The following is a 16,330-nucleotide window of genomic DNA, read 5'->3' as shown; positions in this document are numbered from 1 at the left end:
GTTGCTGTTTGTGACCACGCCACCATGCACTGGAGATCACACTCTAATTTTCTGTTTTGTTTTATGCTCGTAAAACTTTCCAGAGGTTCCCAACACTGGTCCTTGAGGAACACCATCCTGCATGTTTTAGTTGTTTCCCTGCTCCAACACACCTCAGTGATTTCATTACTTCCTCATGTTTTACAGAAGCCTGTTAATCACACATTGATTAAAATCAGGTGTGCTGGAGCGGAGGAACAACTATGCAGGATGGTGTTCCTCAAGGACCAGGTTTGGGAACCCCATTGTTTTCCTGCACACTACTACCCACATTCCACATGCACTGAGAATCTGTGGCTGGTGTGTGTTTACATGCTGACTGCAGAAGTTGGACACATTAAACTAAATGCAGGCTATGATTTAGTGTGTTGTGGGTGCACCTCCAACATGTTTAAAAGACAACTCAGACTTGTTATTGCTCAACAGATTTTGGTAAAATTCCTTTACTGTACTCTTAAAATAGTTCCACCTATTCTGTGAGTTGAGCTCTGAGTGGTGTAAAACGCTCAGCATAACCTGATCTGAGGACAGTGGCAGGTGGAGTTTGTCTGGGGGGCACACATGTCACTGTAACACAGGTGTCACAAGGAGAGCTCAGGGGGGCAAACCTCCTGTGAAGCTGTGGGTAAACTAGGGAAGAGTTCATTATAAACACGTGGATGCATGTTTCATTTGGCTAGTGTCACTATAGCAACAAGTTTGAGGTTACAAGTTGTACATTTTCATGAAGAAATAAACTTTTGGCACGTCCAATTTATTGAAACTAAACTGAGAAGGCGGGTTCCAGATGCCTGCAATACTTTGGTGACTAATTTAAGGCAAAAGTTTGCCTTACGGTTTTTATTGCGCTCCAAATATAAATGATACAAATGTGCAGCCCTGCAGCAAGAAAACTGAGAACACCTGCAAGCATTTACATTTTAAATCTTGCTTGCAAATCCTGTTTGCTTAGCTGGGCAGCTGTGATTGGCTGTCCTCCAATGGGAAAGTTGGGAGTTGGATTCCACCAGCATTCACATGTGTCCTTGAGCAAGACACTGAACCCCTCACTGCTTCTAATGTGTGTCCCATTGGTGTTTGAATGTGATCTAAAGCTCTGCTTCTTCTCTATAGAAGGATTTGTTCAGATATTTGATGAGATGTAGTAGAGTGCTGCATGAATGTGTGTGTGGCGGTAAATGAGTACACAGATTGTTGTAAAGAGCTTTGTGTATCTTGATAAGATAGAAAGGTGCCACATAGTTACAGTCCATTTACATTTACTGTGGTGAGAGACTTGATCGATCCCCAGTATATCAGTTACAATCAATTCTTGCAAACTCACAGTGTGGGTTTCAAAGAGTCTAATACATTTCTCGTCACTTTCACCTGTTTGCATATTTTGTTTAATTTTTTTACTTGAATTCATCAAGAAAACCTCAGTTTTTAACATCGTTCCCTCTCAGTGCTGTCTTAAGCATTGCCACCTTAGTGTTTCGGTCTTTGTTTCACGGGTAACATCCGCAGCAGACTCAATGAACCATGTCAAATGCATAAATGTGCTACAACTTGTCTGAAAATTAGCCAGCAGGTCAAGGGTGAAAGCAAGCCAAGGAGGATGTTACCAGCAACATCCGTTCAAGATTTTAGAGGTGTCAGATCCAGGGGCATTTAGGGGAAAGTCTGCATGCACAAAAAAAAAAAAAAAAAAAAAAGAGAACAGTTGTCTTTGCAGTACTTCTTCAGTCATGTACACTCTATTAACTTCTCTTCAACTACAGAACAAAGTATTTATATTTATTTATTTTGGATTTGGCATGGATGACTGAGGATGTGCACCACAATATAGGCAACGATGAAAAGTAGCAACCACAGTTTGACATTTTCTTTACATAAACCTGACAAGTGTTGGTTGACTGGAATCCACTTGTCATACACTGCTGGTTTCTTCAAAAAAATATCTTCTTACTGAGAATTTACAACAAAAACCTTCATCATTGCATCAGTTCTTTTCTTACACAACTGCTGTCAAATGATAAGACGTGTGTGCATATGTAGAACAGAAGATGTGGAAACATAGAAGTTTTATCCAGAGAAAAAAAAATTTAAACAGTTTTGAAAGACCAACGAGAAACTATCTTAAATCGCATTATCTGTTTGTAATGTCTGAACTTATTTGTCTTTGAACCTGTACTAGTTAATTTAATGCAAACATTATTATTTGATGACCTAATGCAGTTAAAACTTTTTAAACCTACTTGTCTTTAATAATAAATACAATAATGAGACCATTTTTGGAATTATGGGCACATATTGCAGGTAAAAACTATTTTATTTTTGTTCAATTGGGCAAAAAAAGTATAATTGTATAAAGATGTGACTTAAAGGGCCTTTGAAATGATCTGCCATATCAGACTTAGGTTTTTAACTTAGCGTGTTAAAGTGTAGGAAGCACGATGATGCACTTGTGGAATCTCAGAAAGTGTCAAAAGACATTTGGATGATTGAAAACATGCACAACTGTATTTTTATTTTTATTTTTTGGGTCAAACTGATGTTTGTTTTCATGATGTGATGTTTTCAGAAGGTTTGTGTACAGCAACAAATCAATATTTTTACCACACAACCACAATGGATGTGAATTCATGTAACTGCCTGTGTCTATGTGTCTGTTAGCAAAATATTTAATGTGATACATGATGAATTTAAAATAAAATCTTAAAATATTATCCACTTCATACTTATAAACAACAGTCACAGTTTTAATCTTGACTAAAACACAATGGTTTGGCTCTGTCAATCTGACATATTCTTCACTACAGTTTATTGTGGTGGTAGCTGAGAGTCGTCCTTAACACACACTCTGAGCACAAATAGATCAAATGAGATTTTTGTAGAAAAGTTTGGCATTCAAGGCAACGGGCAATGTGTATCATTCAAGGCATGCTAGTTTTAATAGACATTTAAACCTAAACAAAAATGGCAACACAAGTTTTATTTAAATCATCCTAAATTTACAGCATTTTTATTGTGTTTTGCATTTTATAGCATATTAGCTTTAAGAGTCGTGAGCATACCAGGTGAATTAGTGCATAGCTAAATAAATTAAAGTAGCAGGATGCATTTCCTCTTGATATTTTAATTATCAGTTGTTTATCAATATCATCATTAATCTTTTGTGCCACGATAGAGTAGTACTATTTATTATTAATTTTACAAAGGCATCACTCTAATTGCAGCTCTTGCTTTGATTAAGCTTTGTTGGGAAGGAGTTAAGTCATCAGTGAAACGTGAAGGCAGGATGCGATTGGTGGTAAAAGGTTCCTGAAATAAAAAAATAAAAAATAAAGAAAGAAAACCTTCATGCATAAAAGTGCAGGACAGGTGGTGTTTTCTCTGGGGATGACTGTGTGAGGCTCGTTCAGTGGTGAATAGGACTGAGCTGAATGAGATTGAATGAGCAGAAACAGGGCCTGATGGTGGCAACGTGTGTGAGAGAAACATTAAGCTGGTTTATGCTCCCCACCATCTCCACCAGTCCCTTTGATCAATAGCACTGATTGCTCCCATATTATCACCCCTTACACACAGAGACACACTTCACAGAACGGTTGATGGTTGTGCAGAGGGTGATCTTAATCACCATCTATAGCTTTAATAAAAGCAGATGTGTGCCAACATGTGCATTTTTTTTCTAAATTAAAGCAGAGGGGAAAAAAAACGTTACACTATTTTTCTTTTTCTTGTTACTGAATATATTATAGATGGGATGTGCTCAGCTTGGAATGGTTGGCTCTCTGTTTGATTGCATAAGCTTTATTTTGAATAACACCAGCTATAAATTAAAAAGCAATATATGTGTCACACATCTAGGCAAAATGGGTGGGAAAAAGGCAGCTGCGGTCGCAAAAACAACAGAGAGATTAATGTGTTTTAGAGTATTTGCTGAAATATTAGAGGCAATGAATCAGGGTTAATGGCAGAGGGAAAGCACTTTAAAATGAATAATAACTATCGAATAATTATGATGCAGCAAACAAAAAACAACAACTTAATTTCTTTTTAACAGTAGAAGATCCATACGTGTCACTGCAGCAAGTTCAAAAAGAGCAACTAAAAAGAGAATTATGATGATGAGCTACTACATGACTGAACGCAAAGCTGACAGCAAGGGTCTGCAATTTAAAGGGATAAACTGTTTAAAATGGTTTAAGTTTAGTCTGGACCTAACGTGATGTGTTATAGACATTTATGGAAATCATGACCTTTGATAAGTATTAAACAATTATTTAAAAAAGACAAGAAATGTTTATGAGTCATGATTAGACTTTGAACTAAATCACTTCATTTAAAGACAGTATTTCAAACTTTATCAAATTTACTAATGAAATAAGTTCAAATTTAGGGGATAAAAAATGTGTATTTTAGTGTAAGTCGGTTGTGTTTGTATTTTTCTTGTGTTTGTTTTTACTTGACTACAACTAGAGATGCACCGATCCGATACCAATATCGGTATCAATACCAATATTGAAAAACTTCTGCATCGGGTATCGGTGACAATGTGACCGATTCATGACTGGGCAGATCTATTCACTCTAAATCTATGCTTTGTGCTCTGAGTGACGTCATGCGCTAACGAACTGACTGAACAAATTAAAGTTGTTGTTTTTACATTTGACCAAGCTTGTGAAGCTCTTGGTGTGTTAAAGTGTGCTGATCTGGTGCAGAGTTTTTAATAAATTTGTAATTCAGTACATTAATGTCTGCATTTAACAAAACAATTTTTTTATTCATTCAACCTTTATTTAGACAGGTAAAATTAATATTGTAATAATAATATATTATAGTTAATTCAGCAATGGGCTTGTAAGCTCAAACATCCAGGTAGACAACAAAAACGGCTAAACCATGTCATCTGAACCTGTTTCAGAAACGAGTCCAGATGGCAGGATTTAGCCATTTTTGTTAATTCAGCACTGCTTTTCTGTATAAGATCAGTATCGGATCGGTATAGACGGACACAAAACAGCAGATACCGGTATCGGATCGGAAATGAAAAAAGTGGATCGGTGCATCCCTAACTACAACCTCGGTCAGTTTGTGCTTACCCACTATATATATATATACTTTTACCAGTCCTAAAAAGTCCAAGTGTGCTGCACACACAGTGCAACACATCTTCATCACAGAGTTGATCTGGTTGTTGAATGTTGGTCCACTCCTCTTCAATGGGTGTGCAAAGTTGCTGGATATTGCTAAGAACTAGAACACGCTGTTGTATACATTAATCCAGATCATCCCAGACATGTTCAATGGGTGTCATGTCCGGGGAGTATGCTGGCCATGCAAGAGCTGGGGTGTTTTCAGTTTCCAGGAATTGTGAACAGATCCTTGCAACATGATGCCGTGTATTATCATGCTGCAACATGAGGTGACGGTCGTGGATGGATGGATCAACTATGGACCTCAGGATCTTGTCACGGTGTCTCCGTGTATTCAAGATATCATCAATAAATCGCAACTGTGTTTGTTGTCCATAACATATGCCTGCCCATACCATAACCCCACCTCCACCATTGGCCTCTCAATTCACAAGGTTGACATCAGGCAGCTCACCTCCAAGACACCATACACACAGTCTGCCATCTGCCCTTTACAGTAAAAGCCAGGATTAATCCGTGAATAGAACACCTCTCCATCATGCCATATGACATTGAATGTGATCATTTCCCCATTCAAGTCTGTTACAACGACAAACTGCAGTCAAGTGGAAACCCCTATGAAGACAGCGAGCATGCAGATGAGTTTCATTGAGATGGTTTCTGATAGTTTGTGCAGAAATTATTTGGTAATGCAAACTGACTGTTGAAGCAGCTTTCTAGGTGGATGGTCTCAGACAATCTTGTAGATGAAGATATTAGATGTGGAGGTCCTGGGCTGGTGTGGTTACATGTGACCTGTGATTGGGAGGCTGGTTGGATGTACTGCCAAAATCTCTGAAACTTCTTTAAAGACGGCTCATGGTAGAGAAACGAACATTCAATTCACGAGCAACAGCTCTGGTGTGACATGCAGTCAGCATGCCAACTACACACCCCCTCAAAACTTGTAACATCTGTGGCATGGTGCTGTGATAAAACTGCACATTTAGAGTGACCTTTTCTTGTGGTCATCCCAAGGCACGCATAATCAAGCTGTCTAATCATCATCTTGATATGCCACACCTGTGAGGTGGATGGATTATCTCGTCAAAGGAGAAGTGCTCACTAACAAAGATTTGTAAAAATATTTGAAAGAAAAATGCCTGTTGTGTACATGGGAGAAATCTTAGATCTTTGAGTTCAACTCATGAGAAATGAGAACGAAAACAAGTGTTGCATCTGAATTTTTGTTCAGTGTAGATTTCTATTGTATATATTGGTGCATCGTTGTATTTAAGTATATTTATTAAGAAATGAAAATAAAAGATCTAAACTTGTTGCACACTTCAGTTCCATACATAGTTCTTGAAGTTCATCGCTGACATCTTAATAACATTTTAAAAATGTAAATGCAGTGAACCTGTTTGACACCTTTTGAATTTTTTCCAGCTTGCTGCATAAATTATGACTGAATTATTCTTGTACTTTTATCTCCCATCTCTATCACCAGCAGTCTTCAACTATACAGCATAAGCTATTAACCCATTAGCTAATGATCATGGGTTGTCATGTTCTACACTCAAGGACCTTCTAAAGCAACGGTGCAGAGATAGAAGTGATTTATTCAGGAATAAAATATAGAGAAACTGCAGCCAGAGATGAAAGAGAATCTGTAGACTTCTAAAAAATGAAGTGCTTTAGTTTCACCGTCTAGACACAATCAGTGCTGGAATAAGATCTTTAACTGGAAAGTTACATTTGGTAAAAAGCATACTAATAGTGTGATGAATATTTAAAGGCACCACGCTGTGAAACAGAGTTTTCCTGCCAGATGATCTTCCCTGCTCTTATTTACTTGTGGCTATAGAGAGGGTTTTCTAAATGAATAATATATTAATTTGCAGTAATAATTTTGTAAACCAGTAGAACAAACAAACACACACACAAATTTTTTTCTTCTTCATTATAAATGTGTTTTTTTTCTCGTTTGGTCTCCAAACAAATCAAAAATGCAGCACACATTCTGTTATTAACCTACTTATCTAGCAAGACCTAACTTCTGAACATTTTTATTTTTTCCCAAAGTATATTTCTATAATTTAGGCTTGTAAATATTTAGAAAAATAAGGTGAGAAAATTTCAGAGGTGGAACTAACGAATTCCAAATACTCACATTACTGTAATTAAGTACAAACTGGATTCCAAAAAAGTTGGGACACTAAACAAATTGTGAATAAAAACTGAATGCAATGATGTGGAGATGGCAAATGTCAATATTTTATTCATAATATAACATAGATGACAGATCAAAAGTTTAATCTGAGTAAATGTAACATTTTAAAGGAAAAATATGTTGATTCAAAATTTCACAGTGTCAACGAATCTCAAAAAAGTTGGGACAAGTAGCAATAAGAGGCTGGAAAAAGGAAATTGAGCATATAATGAACAGCTGGAAGACCAATTAACACTAATTAGGTCAATTGACAACATGATTGGGTATAAAAAGAGCTTCTCAGAGTGTCAGTGTCTCTCAGAAGCCAAGATGGTAAGAGGATCACCAATTCCACCATTGTTGCACAGAAAAATAGTGCAGCAATACCAGAATGGTGTTACCCAGCATAAAATAGCAAAGACTTTTAAGTTATCATCATCAACCGTGCATAACATCATCAAAAGATTCAGAGAATCTGGAACAATCGCTGTGCGTAAGGGTCAAGGCCGTAAAACTCTACTGGATGCTCGTGATCTCCGGGCCCTTGAACGTCACTGCACCTCAAACAGGAATGCCACTATCAAGGAAATAACAGAATGGGCTCAGGAATACTTCCAGAAAGCATTGTCAGTGAACACAATCCACCGTGCCATCCGCCGTTGCCAGCTGAAACTCTACAGTGCAAAGAGGAAGCCATTTCTAAGCAAGCTCCACAAGCTCAGACGTTTGCACTGGGCCAGGGGTCATTTAAAATGGAGTGTGGCAAAATGGAAGACTGTTCTGTGGTCAGATGAGTCACCATTTGAAGTTCTTTATGGAACACTGGGACGCCATGTCATCCGGACCAGAGAGGACAAGGATAGCCCAAGTTGTTATCAACGCTCCGTTCAGAAGCCTGCATCACTGATGGTATGGGGTTGCATGAGCGCTTGTGGCATGGGCAGCTTGCATGTCTGGAAAGGCACCATTAATGCAGAGAACTATGTTCAGGTTCTAGAACAACATATGCTCCCATCTAGACGTCATCTCTTTCAGGGAAGACCCTGCATTTTTCAACACGATAATGCCAGACCACATTCTGCAGCAATCACAACATCATGGCTACGTAGGAGAAGGATCCGGGTACTGAAATGGCCAGCCTGCAGTCCAGATCTTTCACCTATAGAGAACATTTGGCGCATCATAAAGAGGAAGGTGCATCTGCATCTTTGTACCAATAAGACTCTCAGATCGCAAGCATGCCAATTACCTATGACATAATCAAATGCCAACTCCGTAGAGTAGAGAGTCATATATGGACAGAAGATTTGGAGAAAAAGCCATAATAGAGACAGAGGACAACAATGTCAACAGCGAAAATGACGAGGTAAAGGCTGACGACGAGTGCCCGTGGCCGTAGCTGGAGGAATTTTTAATGTACAGATTGCAAAAAGGAGACAGCATCCAGATGTGAACTTTGTTTGATCTCTATGGTGACAGCAGCTTACAAGACTTCAGCATCTAATCTCAAAAAACATATTGCGGAATATGAGGTTTTACAACTACCTGTATGATATTGCTTTTTTATTGTTTGTATGTGTGGATTATTAGTTTGGCTAAGTAGCAAAGATCTCAGATATTGTCACTGCCATCCGTTTGTCGGGTACTAAAATAAGACAGAGCTTCTGAGCGTCTGAGGAATGAGCTTTGAATGTAGCGATTATATACAGTAAATCAAACTGAATGTCTCCTATTAACACAATAAAACATAAATTGGTTAAAAAGTAATTAATACTCTGAGTAGTTTTTGGGAAAAGTACTTTGTACTTTTACTTAAGTATTTTATAACACCAGTACTTTTACTTGTAATTGAGTACAAAAAGCAGTGTAACAGTACTTGTACTTGAGTATAAATTTTCAGTATTTTCCCACCTCTGGAAAATTGACCATACATTATGTCCACTGATTTGTTTGGGAAGCTCTCTTGTTACGAGAAAGATTACCTTTTTTTTGGCTTGCTAAATCACCATACAGCTGCAGCTGAACTGTGTTGTTGCTAAGCATTGAGCTGCACCTGGTGCCATGCCCCGATATAATAGTGATATAATTTTTAAGCAAGTTGAAAACTGGCAAATTTCTTTCTATTTATGCATTACGTGTTACATCCTGTGCCACCATAGACATTAGGCATGACAGTAAGCATTGAAACATAAGTGGGGGCTCGTCCGGGATTTGAACTCAGGACTTCTCACACAGGTTGCACAATCACAGATTAATGTTAAATATAAAATTCACTACAAATCACGAATGCCCTTTGGGAAAGGATTTAGTACCGAGTGAGGGCAGCCTTTAATCATTTGAATGTTTATCTGTCGTAACAGGTCTATGGAAGTCTTTAGAAACAAACACAGCGAGTAACAAACTTTTTAAATTAAGGTGAAATAATCTAAATGTAAACTATAACATCAATTTATTACTAGTAGCTTAAAGATGTTGGATACTCCTTGTGATGATAAAATAATGTTTACAAATAGTTTAAAACAAGGATGGACACAATCAAAGTTACTAAAATACTACACTTTAATGTTTAAAAACATCCATAGTGGGAAACGACACTGAAGGATTGGCCTTTTTTGTCTACAAGAGAAACATGTTTTTTTTTTAGTCTACTCTGTTTTTACTATCTCACCAAACTGCAACATCCTTCTTGAAATAAAACATTTATTACATGTTAGCAGCATTTATGTGAATAATAATTACTACCTGAATGGCACAAGACAAAAACTTATGGCAATAGTGAACATGTTTTATTTCATCAGAACATTATAAAGAGAATAAAACTTAGTCTTCTTGGAATCAGATTTTTATGACGATGATTTAAATAAAGCGTTAGGATGACAGCAACCCTTGCGTTGTTCTGATGCTATAACTGTATACAGCAATTTGCATAAATAAAAGTTGAAACATTCACATTTTTAAACCAAATCTTCATTGATTTTAAGACTTTTTTTGTTCCCTTGTTGATGCAGCAGTAATTATACTTTATAAGTGCTATTATGTAAATAGAGACCAACAGAGACAGATTAAATTTTGTTTTACTTACCCAGATGTTTCCATCTTGGTGATACGGTTTCCAGTTCCTTCCTGTATCACTGAAGAGGAGGCGGTACTGCGTCATCCAGTCAGAACTGCTGTAGCGACCCTGCGTTGCTATGGCGCTCACCTGCTTCCTGGAGCCGAGGTCCACCTGTAGCCACTGGTAATGATCACTGTCCAAAGGTGACCATCCACCAGCACCTGTAGAGTCGGTAACATTTTCTAATGAGTGTCACAACAAGGGTTCTCTTTCTTGCATACATTACGACCCAGTGCAATACAAAGATTCATTTGGTCCTGGGTCAAATAAAAATTAACTAGGAGGAAATGAACACAGCTTCTGCTCAGGTCACATCAGCTCTTGAGCCCAAGGCAGCAAAGACACAGCATGATACTGCTATAATGATTTTTTTCGAAGAGAATAGAGTTACAAGGCTGTAGTCCATCATATTATTGATGGTCAGTGTCCAGCAGAGTAAGCCAAGGGTTTGCTCCAAGACAGAGTCTAGCACAGGAGAGGCAATGTCTTATTAGGAACTTTTCATACAGATTTTACCAATATAGCTGACTATAAGCATATTCCACCAGGATAAAACTCACGATAAAGAAAAAATGACATTAGTATGAATGATTTTCCATTTTATTGTCAGTATGCAAGGCTTAATGCGAGATTTTCTAGACATTAAGGTGTCCATATTAGGTTCCATGATGTAATGAACAGTGGGTTGTTTTGACTTCCTCTGTACTTTTTGCATGTAGAGTATTTTGAACGCATATTTTATATTTCCCCACGTAAAAAGGTTCTGATCTAAGAGAGCAAATGCACCAAAGTTAAAACAGTGTTCTACCAAGAGGACATGTTGCTATGAAGTAGACTATCTCTGAAAACATAAAAGCATGGCTTATCCGTGACATCTTTTTTTGGCTACCCATGACTACTGGAATAGATGGCTGATTTTGTTTTCTAATTTCCTCTGTGGCCGTCAGCATACTTATGATACGTCCTCGAAAATGTCCAGTTTTCTGTCTAAGATGGACACAAACTCTACCAGACCCTGCAGGTTAAATGAGCCTGAGGTTAAATGGTGCAGATACAAGAAAAAAAACAACAACTGTTAGATAGAAATGAAAAGAATAACAGGACTTAAATCCTATGTACTAACACAGAAAGGGAGTAAGTACTATATGTCTTCTTAACTACTATCAACCAAGGCAATCAACCTCTTTAGGGAAGTACAAACAGACCAAACAAATGTATATTCTTGTATCACCTGGTGAATGTGAGTAAAATAAAAACCGATTCATTGCTTCATTTAGGTGTTTTTTGAAAAGAAAAAAAATCATTTAAAACCTGTCAAAATACAGAAACATACAAAGGAATTTACCGAATAACAGTCTGTTCAGATGCAACACAAAAAAATAAACTAGAACTGATTAAAGACTTTGGCACAGCACTGCTGGTATGTCAATGATAGGATGAACTGATTTGAAAATGGAAAAAAATACAGCAACACAAGGACAAACTGAAGCCCAACAAATTACAATCAAATGGGAAAAAATCTCTAAAGATTGTGAATAAGGGACAGGACGATAGTCATAAGATAAAACAGAAAGTGTCAGAGTTTGCAAAAAAGAAAAAAAAATCTATCTTATCCAATTACAGAGCCATTACACTACTGCTCCAGAGTTGACAGATAACCAGGCTTGTATCAGTGGAAACGTCAATATCTCAAAAAGCCGTTGCAGCAAAGTGGTTCTCTTGAGGGGATAAAACGCTATCAAAAAGGGAAGGGCAGAAGGAAAAGACAGGGTGGGTTGAGGAATTGGGTTTGAGGAGGATAGGGCCTTAGTGATAATCATACATACAGCAGAAAATAAAGATTTAAAACACAAACTAAGTGGACATTGGCCAGGGCAATGTGCTACTTGTAAAACAGAAAGGGTGACGATGTGATGTAACGATTGAAAAGTGGCGCATTTGGAGGGGTGGTTGACCAGAACAGAACCAGCCAAATGGAAGGGAGGCAGATGAATACGTGTTAAGAGAAGATTTTATGGAGTACATCAAAAGAGCCAGAGATGTGAGTTGCACAGATCAATTCTAAAAGACGAGGGAAGGTAAAGACGGTGACAAATAAAACCAGAAGTTCAAACTCTGTAGGAACTTTGAAGATAAACTCAACTCAGTCAACCCTGGAAAGGGATGCTGTCAGTGGAAAATTAGACTGCAAGTGGGTTCAAATAAGCATAGATCAAATAGCAAAGATTGGAAAAGTCGAGCAACGCACTGACTATTACAAAGAAAATAGGAGAAAGTGAGAAAAGAATATTGCAAAAATATATTAAGGAGGTTGTGAGCCCAGCTGCTGGAGGTTTTCAACCATGTGTTCATGGGGATGCTCAGCCAAGAAAACAATCAATTTGAGGGTTTTTGTACCTGGCCTTTTCTGAAGTCAGTTCATATTTCATGACAAATAAATCTTCATGTGCAGGACCTTCTGGTTTGCTCACAGAGGATCCAGTGAAAGTTGTCCCAGCTGACTTTGCTGTTTTTTTTTCCAACCCCCACCTCTGGTGAGAGTTGCTTAAGTGTACACTTTTCTGCGTTGGTCAGGAAGTAAGAAGTTAGCAAGTTTGTACTCCATCGTTCAATACGGTCACTGCTTGATGGAAGTTGGAACATTTTCCAGTCCAACATATTTTCAGCTGTAACTCATGCTTCAATGACCACTAATGCCAGGTCAGCATACTCTCAAATCAAAAGGTGCAGCTTAATAAAAAGAAAAGGACTGCTTAATTGGGATATGAGGCTAATACAGTTTTGTTTAGCTTTTATTTTCTACGTCTCAGTGACTTCAAATTTCACTTCAGGGTTCTCAAACTGTCCAGATTTGCCTTTTTCCTGTTTTGATGTCCTTGGACTTACCAACCAAAGTGAGACACCTAATTCCCACACATACTTTACATTCCAGTCTTCTTGTCTGTAACTGGGGTTTGAACCTGAATCTACCCGTCTTGTGGCACCTTGTTCCTGCCAGACTCCTGTTTCCAAAAAGAACATTACAGCCACAAGAGTATGGCTGCTGTTGCTTTCAACTGTGTGTGGAACTGTGCGTCTGTGTGCGTATGGATTTTTAGAAATTGTACTCCATAAACAGTTTGCTGCAATCACTAAGAAGGAAATTTATCAATTTTTAAAGTTTTCTTATTGTGTCTGTTGTTACATCGTTTATTGTTGGATCGTGGTCTAAATTCTAACGGAAGGTAATGACGAGGTAATTAACTCTTCGTGTGACGTTGAGGTGAATGCAAGACAAATAGATCCGATCAAATTGTATTTTTTGTTAGCACAAATACATGGGACAACACATTAACTAAAAAAAAGAAGAAGATTAAAGGCTTTAAAGAAATGCATCACCTGCCAAAGTTAATGTCAGATTGCACAATATGATCATCTTGATATAAGAATGGACATGTTTTAAGTAATGTGGTGCAAATTGCAGCACTTGGAGTATGAATTGTGACTTAGTCAGCCACTACTATACCAGATTTGGGCTCAAAACCAATAAAATTGACTTAGTTATGGCCATTTTTGTGTTTGCTAATGTTGATTAGCCGTGGTGGCTATCATAATTTAAGGCAATTCCAGAAACGTATCAGTTGTAGATGTTTACCAAATGATTACTTTCTGAGAATTTAACTAAAATCTGTCTAATGGTTAAAGAGACATTTTGCTAACAGACAAACGGGGCTGAAACCAACAGTTGATGCCAACAAGCCAGGACGCTTGAAATGAGTGTTGAGAACTGGTCTCAGCTACTACCACACCATCGCTAATTATCAGTAAAACGGACAGATTTTTTGCCATTTTTGCATTTGCTAATGTTGATTAGGTGTGGCAGTCATCTTGAATTGGTTGACTAATATATATATATATGTGTGTGTGTGTGTGTGTGTGTGTGTGTGTGTCTGAAACCATCTTTGTTTGAAAAGCCGTTTAGAAGAACATAGGACCAAAGTGACGTACAGTACAATAAATACAAGATAACAGCAATCGCACAAGACACGAGAAACTGAACAAAGTGAAACCAACATTATCTCTGTCCACTGGTTCATGAGATATTTTGCTGACACAGTCAACAAACAAATACATAGTAATAAACATTATTATTGCATTCATTTCACAAAAGCTTTGCCAATCCAAGCAAAAGCTCAGTGCTGTTTCAAAATCAATATAAATATGTGTTTTCCAGGTGAAAGTATATCCTAAAAAGGGGTAAACTAAACGACAAGGGTCAGAGTTAGGAAGAATCCGTTGAACAGCTAGAGTGATCTTCAAGACGTGAGGTTCATGTTTTTACCAAAACGTACTGATGATGGGAGGAAGGAGAAAGTTAGACTGAAAAGTTTGTGGAGAATATTTTACAGAAAAAACATAATACAGTGGACACCGTTGGTGGGGAGGGAATGAAAGGTGACAGTTTGAGTGAAAAGCAGCAGCAGCCAAAAGCCAAAGGATAAAAAAGAGAGAAAGGGGAGTCGAGAAGCATCAGGGGGACCGTGGCTGTTCTCTCGCCTGTCACAAACACAGATGTTCGGGGAGGAGAGGAGGAGCAGCAGGAGAGGAGGTGAGAGAACACGGGAGCAATAAAGGTCAAGATACCACATCTGAGGAAGAGACACGGGAAAGGAGAAAAGTAAGAAGCAGAAAGACAGAAAATCAAAAGATAACACTCAACAAAAGCGTAGGCATACCACACCAACCAAAGTAACAAAAGAGTGAAATGAAATCCATGAAATAAAAAAAAGCACCTTTGTGTTTGTTTTTGGAAAAACTTTAAATCACTGTTAAGACAATAAATGGTGTAAATATTTCACAAAATAAAGAAAAATCTAAACTAATAAAGTTACTAGCATGTGATTTAAATAGATTCAAAAGATTGACGTATATTGCACAAATAAAATAAGTAAAGTTCATCAGCATGGTATTGAAATATTTTGTTTTTGTTCCTATTAGTTTTACAGAACTCTGATGTTTTACATTGAGTGAACACGAATAAAGACTTGACTGTTTTTACACTGGATGCCCTTCCTGACACAACCATCGATCACTGAGCTACCACAGTCCACATGTGTGGAGCCGAGGGCTGCCATGGTGCCGGCGAGCAGCCGGGGGAATGGGGGGTGGGTCAAGGGCCTTGCTCAAGGGTCCAGAGCAGGGGAAATAACGGTGGAGGCAGGTTTGGGTTTTCAATTTTCTCACCCACATTTTGATGCAACGATCCAGGGATTCAACCCAGTGACCTTCTGTTCACAAGCATCTCTATCCTCTGTGCCACCCCACCACTCCCACAGAGCTCATAATGGAAACTCATTATGATACTTGCCATTCTTCACTGCTGTGATAAAAAGGCAAGAATTCATAAAAGATTACCCGATAAAAGAGAATGTGAAGTGTTTACTATACTTCCTTACTCTACACTGTTAGTTTACATTTTGTCTTTACTCTGTAAAAGTAAAGTGGTCTTATTAACTTTCTTCAGACTTGGTCTAAACCCTTTGGCACTATGTTTCAATGCACAAAGCAAACCCTTTTTCATAGTTTACAATGCTCTGCAGACTGATGGATGGATGGATGGATGGATGGATGGATGGATGGATGGATGGATGGATGGATGGATGGATGGATGGATGGATGGATGGATGGATGGATGGATGGATGGATGGATGGATGGATAGCTAGATAGCTAGATAGCTAGATAGCTAGATAGATAGATAGATAGATAGATAGATAGATAGATAGATAGATAGATAGATAGATAGATAGATAGATAGATAGACAGACAGACAGACAGACAGACAGACAGACAGACAGACAGACAGA

At 38.0% G+C, this 16,330-nt stretch overlaps 1 protein-coding gene across 1 annotated transcript in view; it reads right to left on the bottom strand.

Moving 5' to 3' along the window:
• cntnap2a (contactin associated protein 2a) overlaps positions 1 to 16,330 on the bottom strand; it is a 412,697-nt gene that overhangs the window by 215,062 nt on the left and 181,305 nt on the right. Inside the window, exon 3 of the mRNA XM_037694005.1 lies at positions 10,454 to 10,647. Within this exon, the coding sequence (XP_037549933.1) occupies positions 10,454 to 10,647 (194 nt within the window). The remainder of the gene's footprint in view (positions 1 to 10,453; positions 10,648 to 16,330) is intronic.

Source organism: Nematolebias whitei, chromosome 20 (assembly GCF_014905685.2).
Source record: "Nematolebias whitei isolate Nwh7 chromosome 20, NemWhi1, whole genome shotgun sequence".
Lineage (NCBI taxonomy): Eukaryota > Metazoa > Chordata > Actinopteri > Cyprinodontiformes > Rivulidae > Nematolebias > Nematolebias whitei.
Note: the sequence above shows the minus strand (reverse complement) of the source record. Positions and strands in the feature narration are given on the sequence as shown.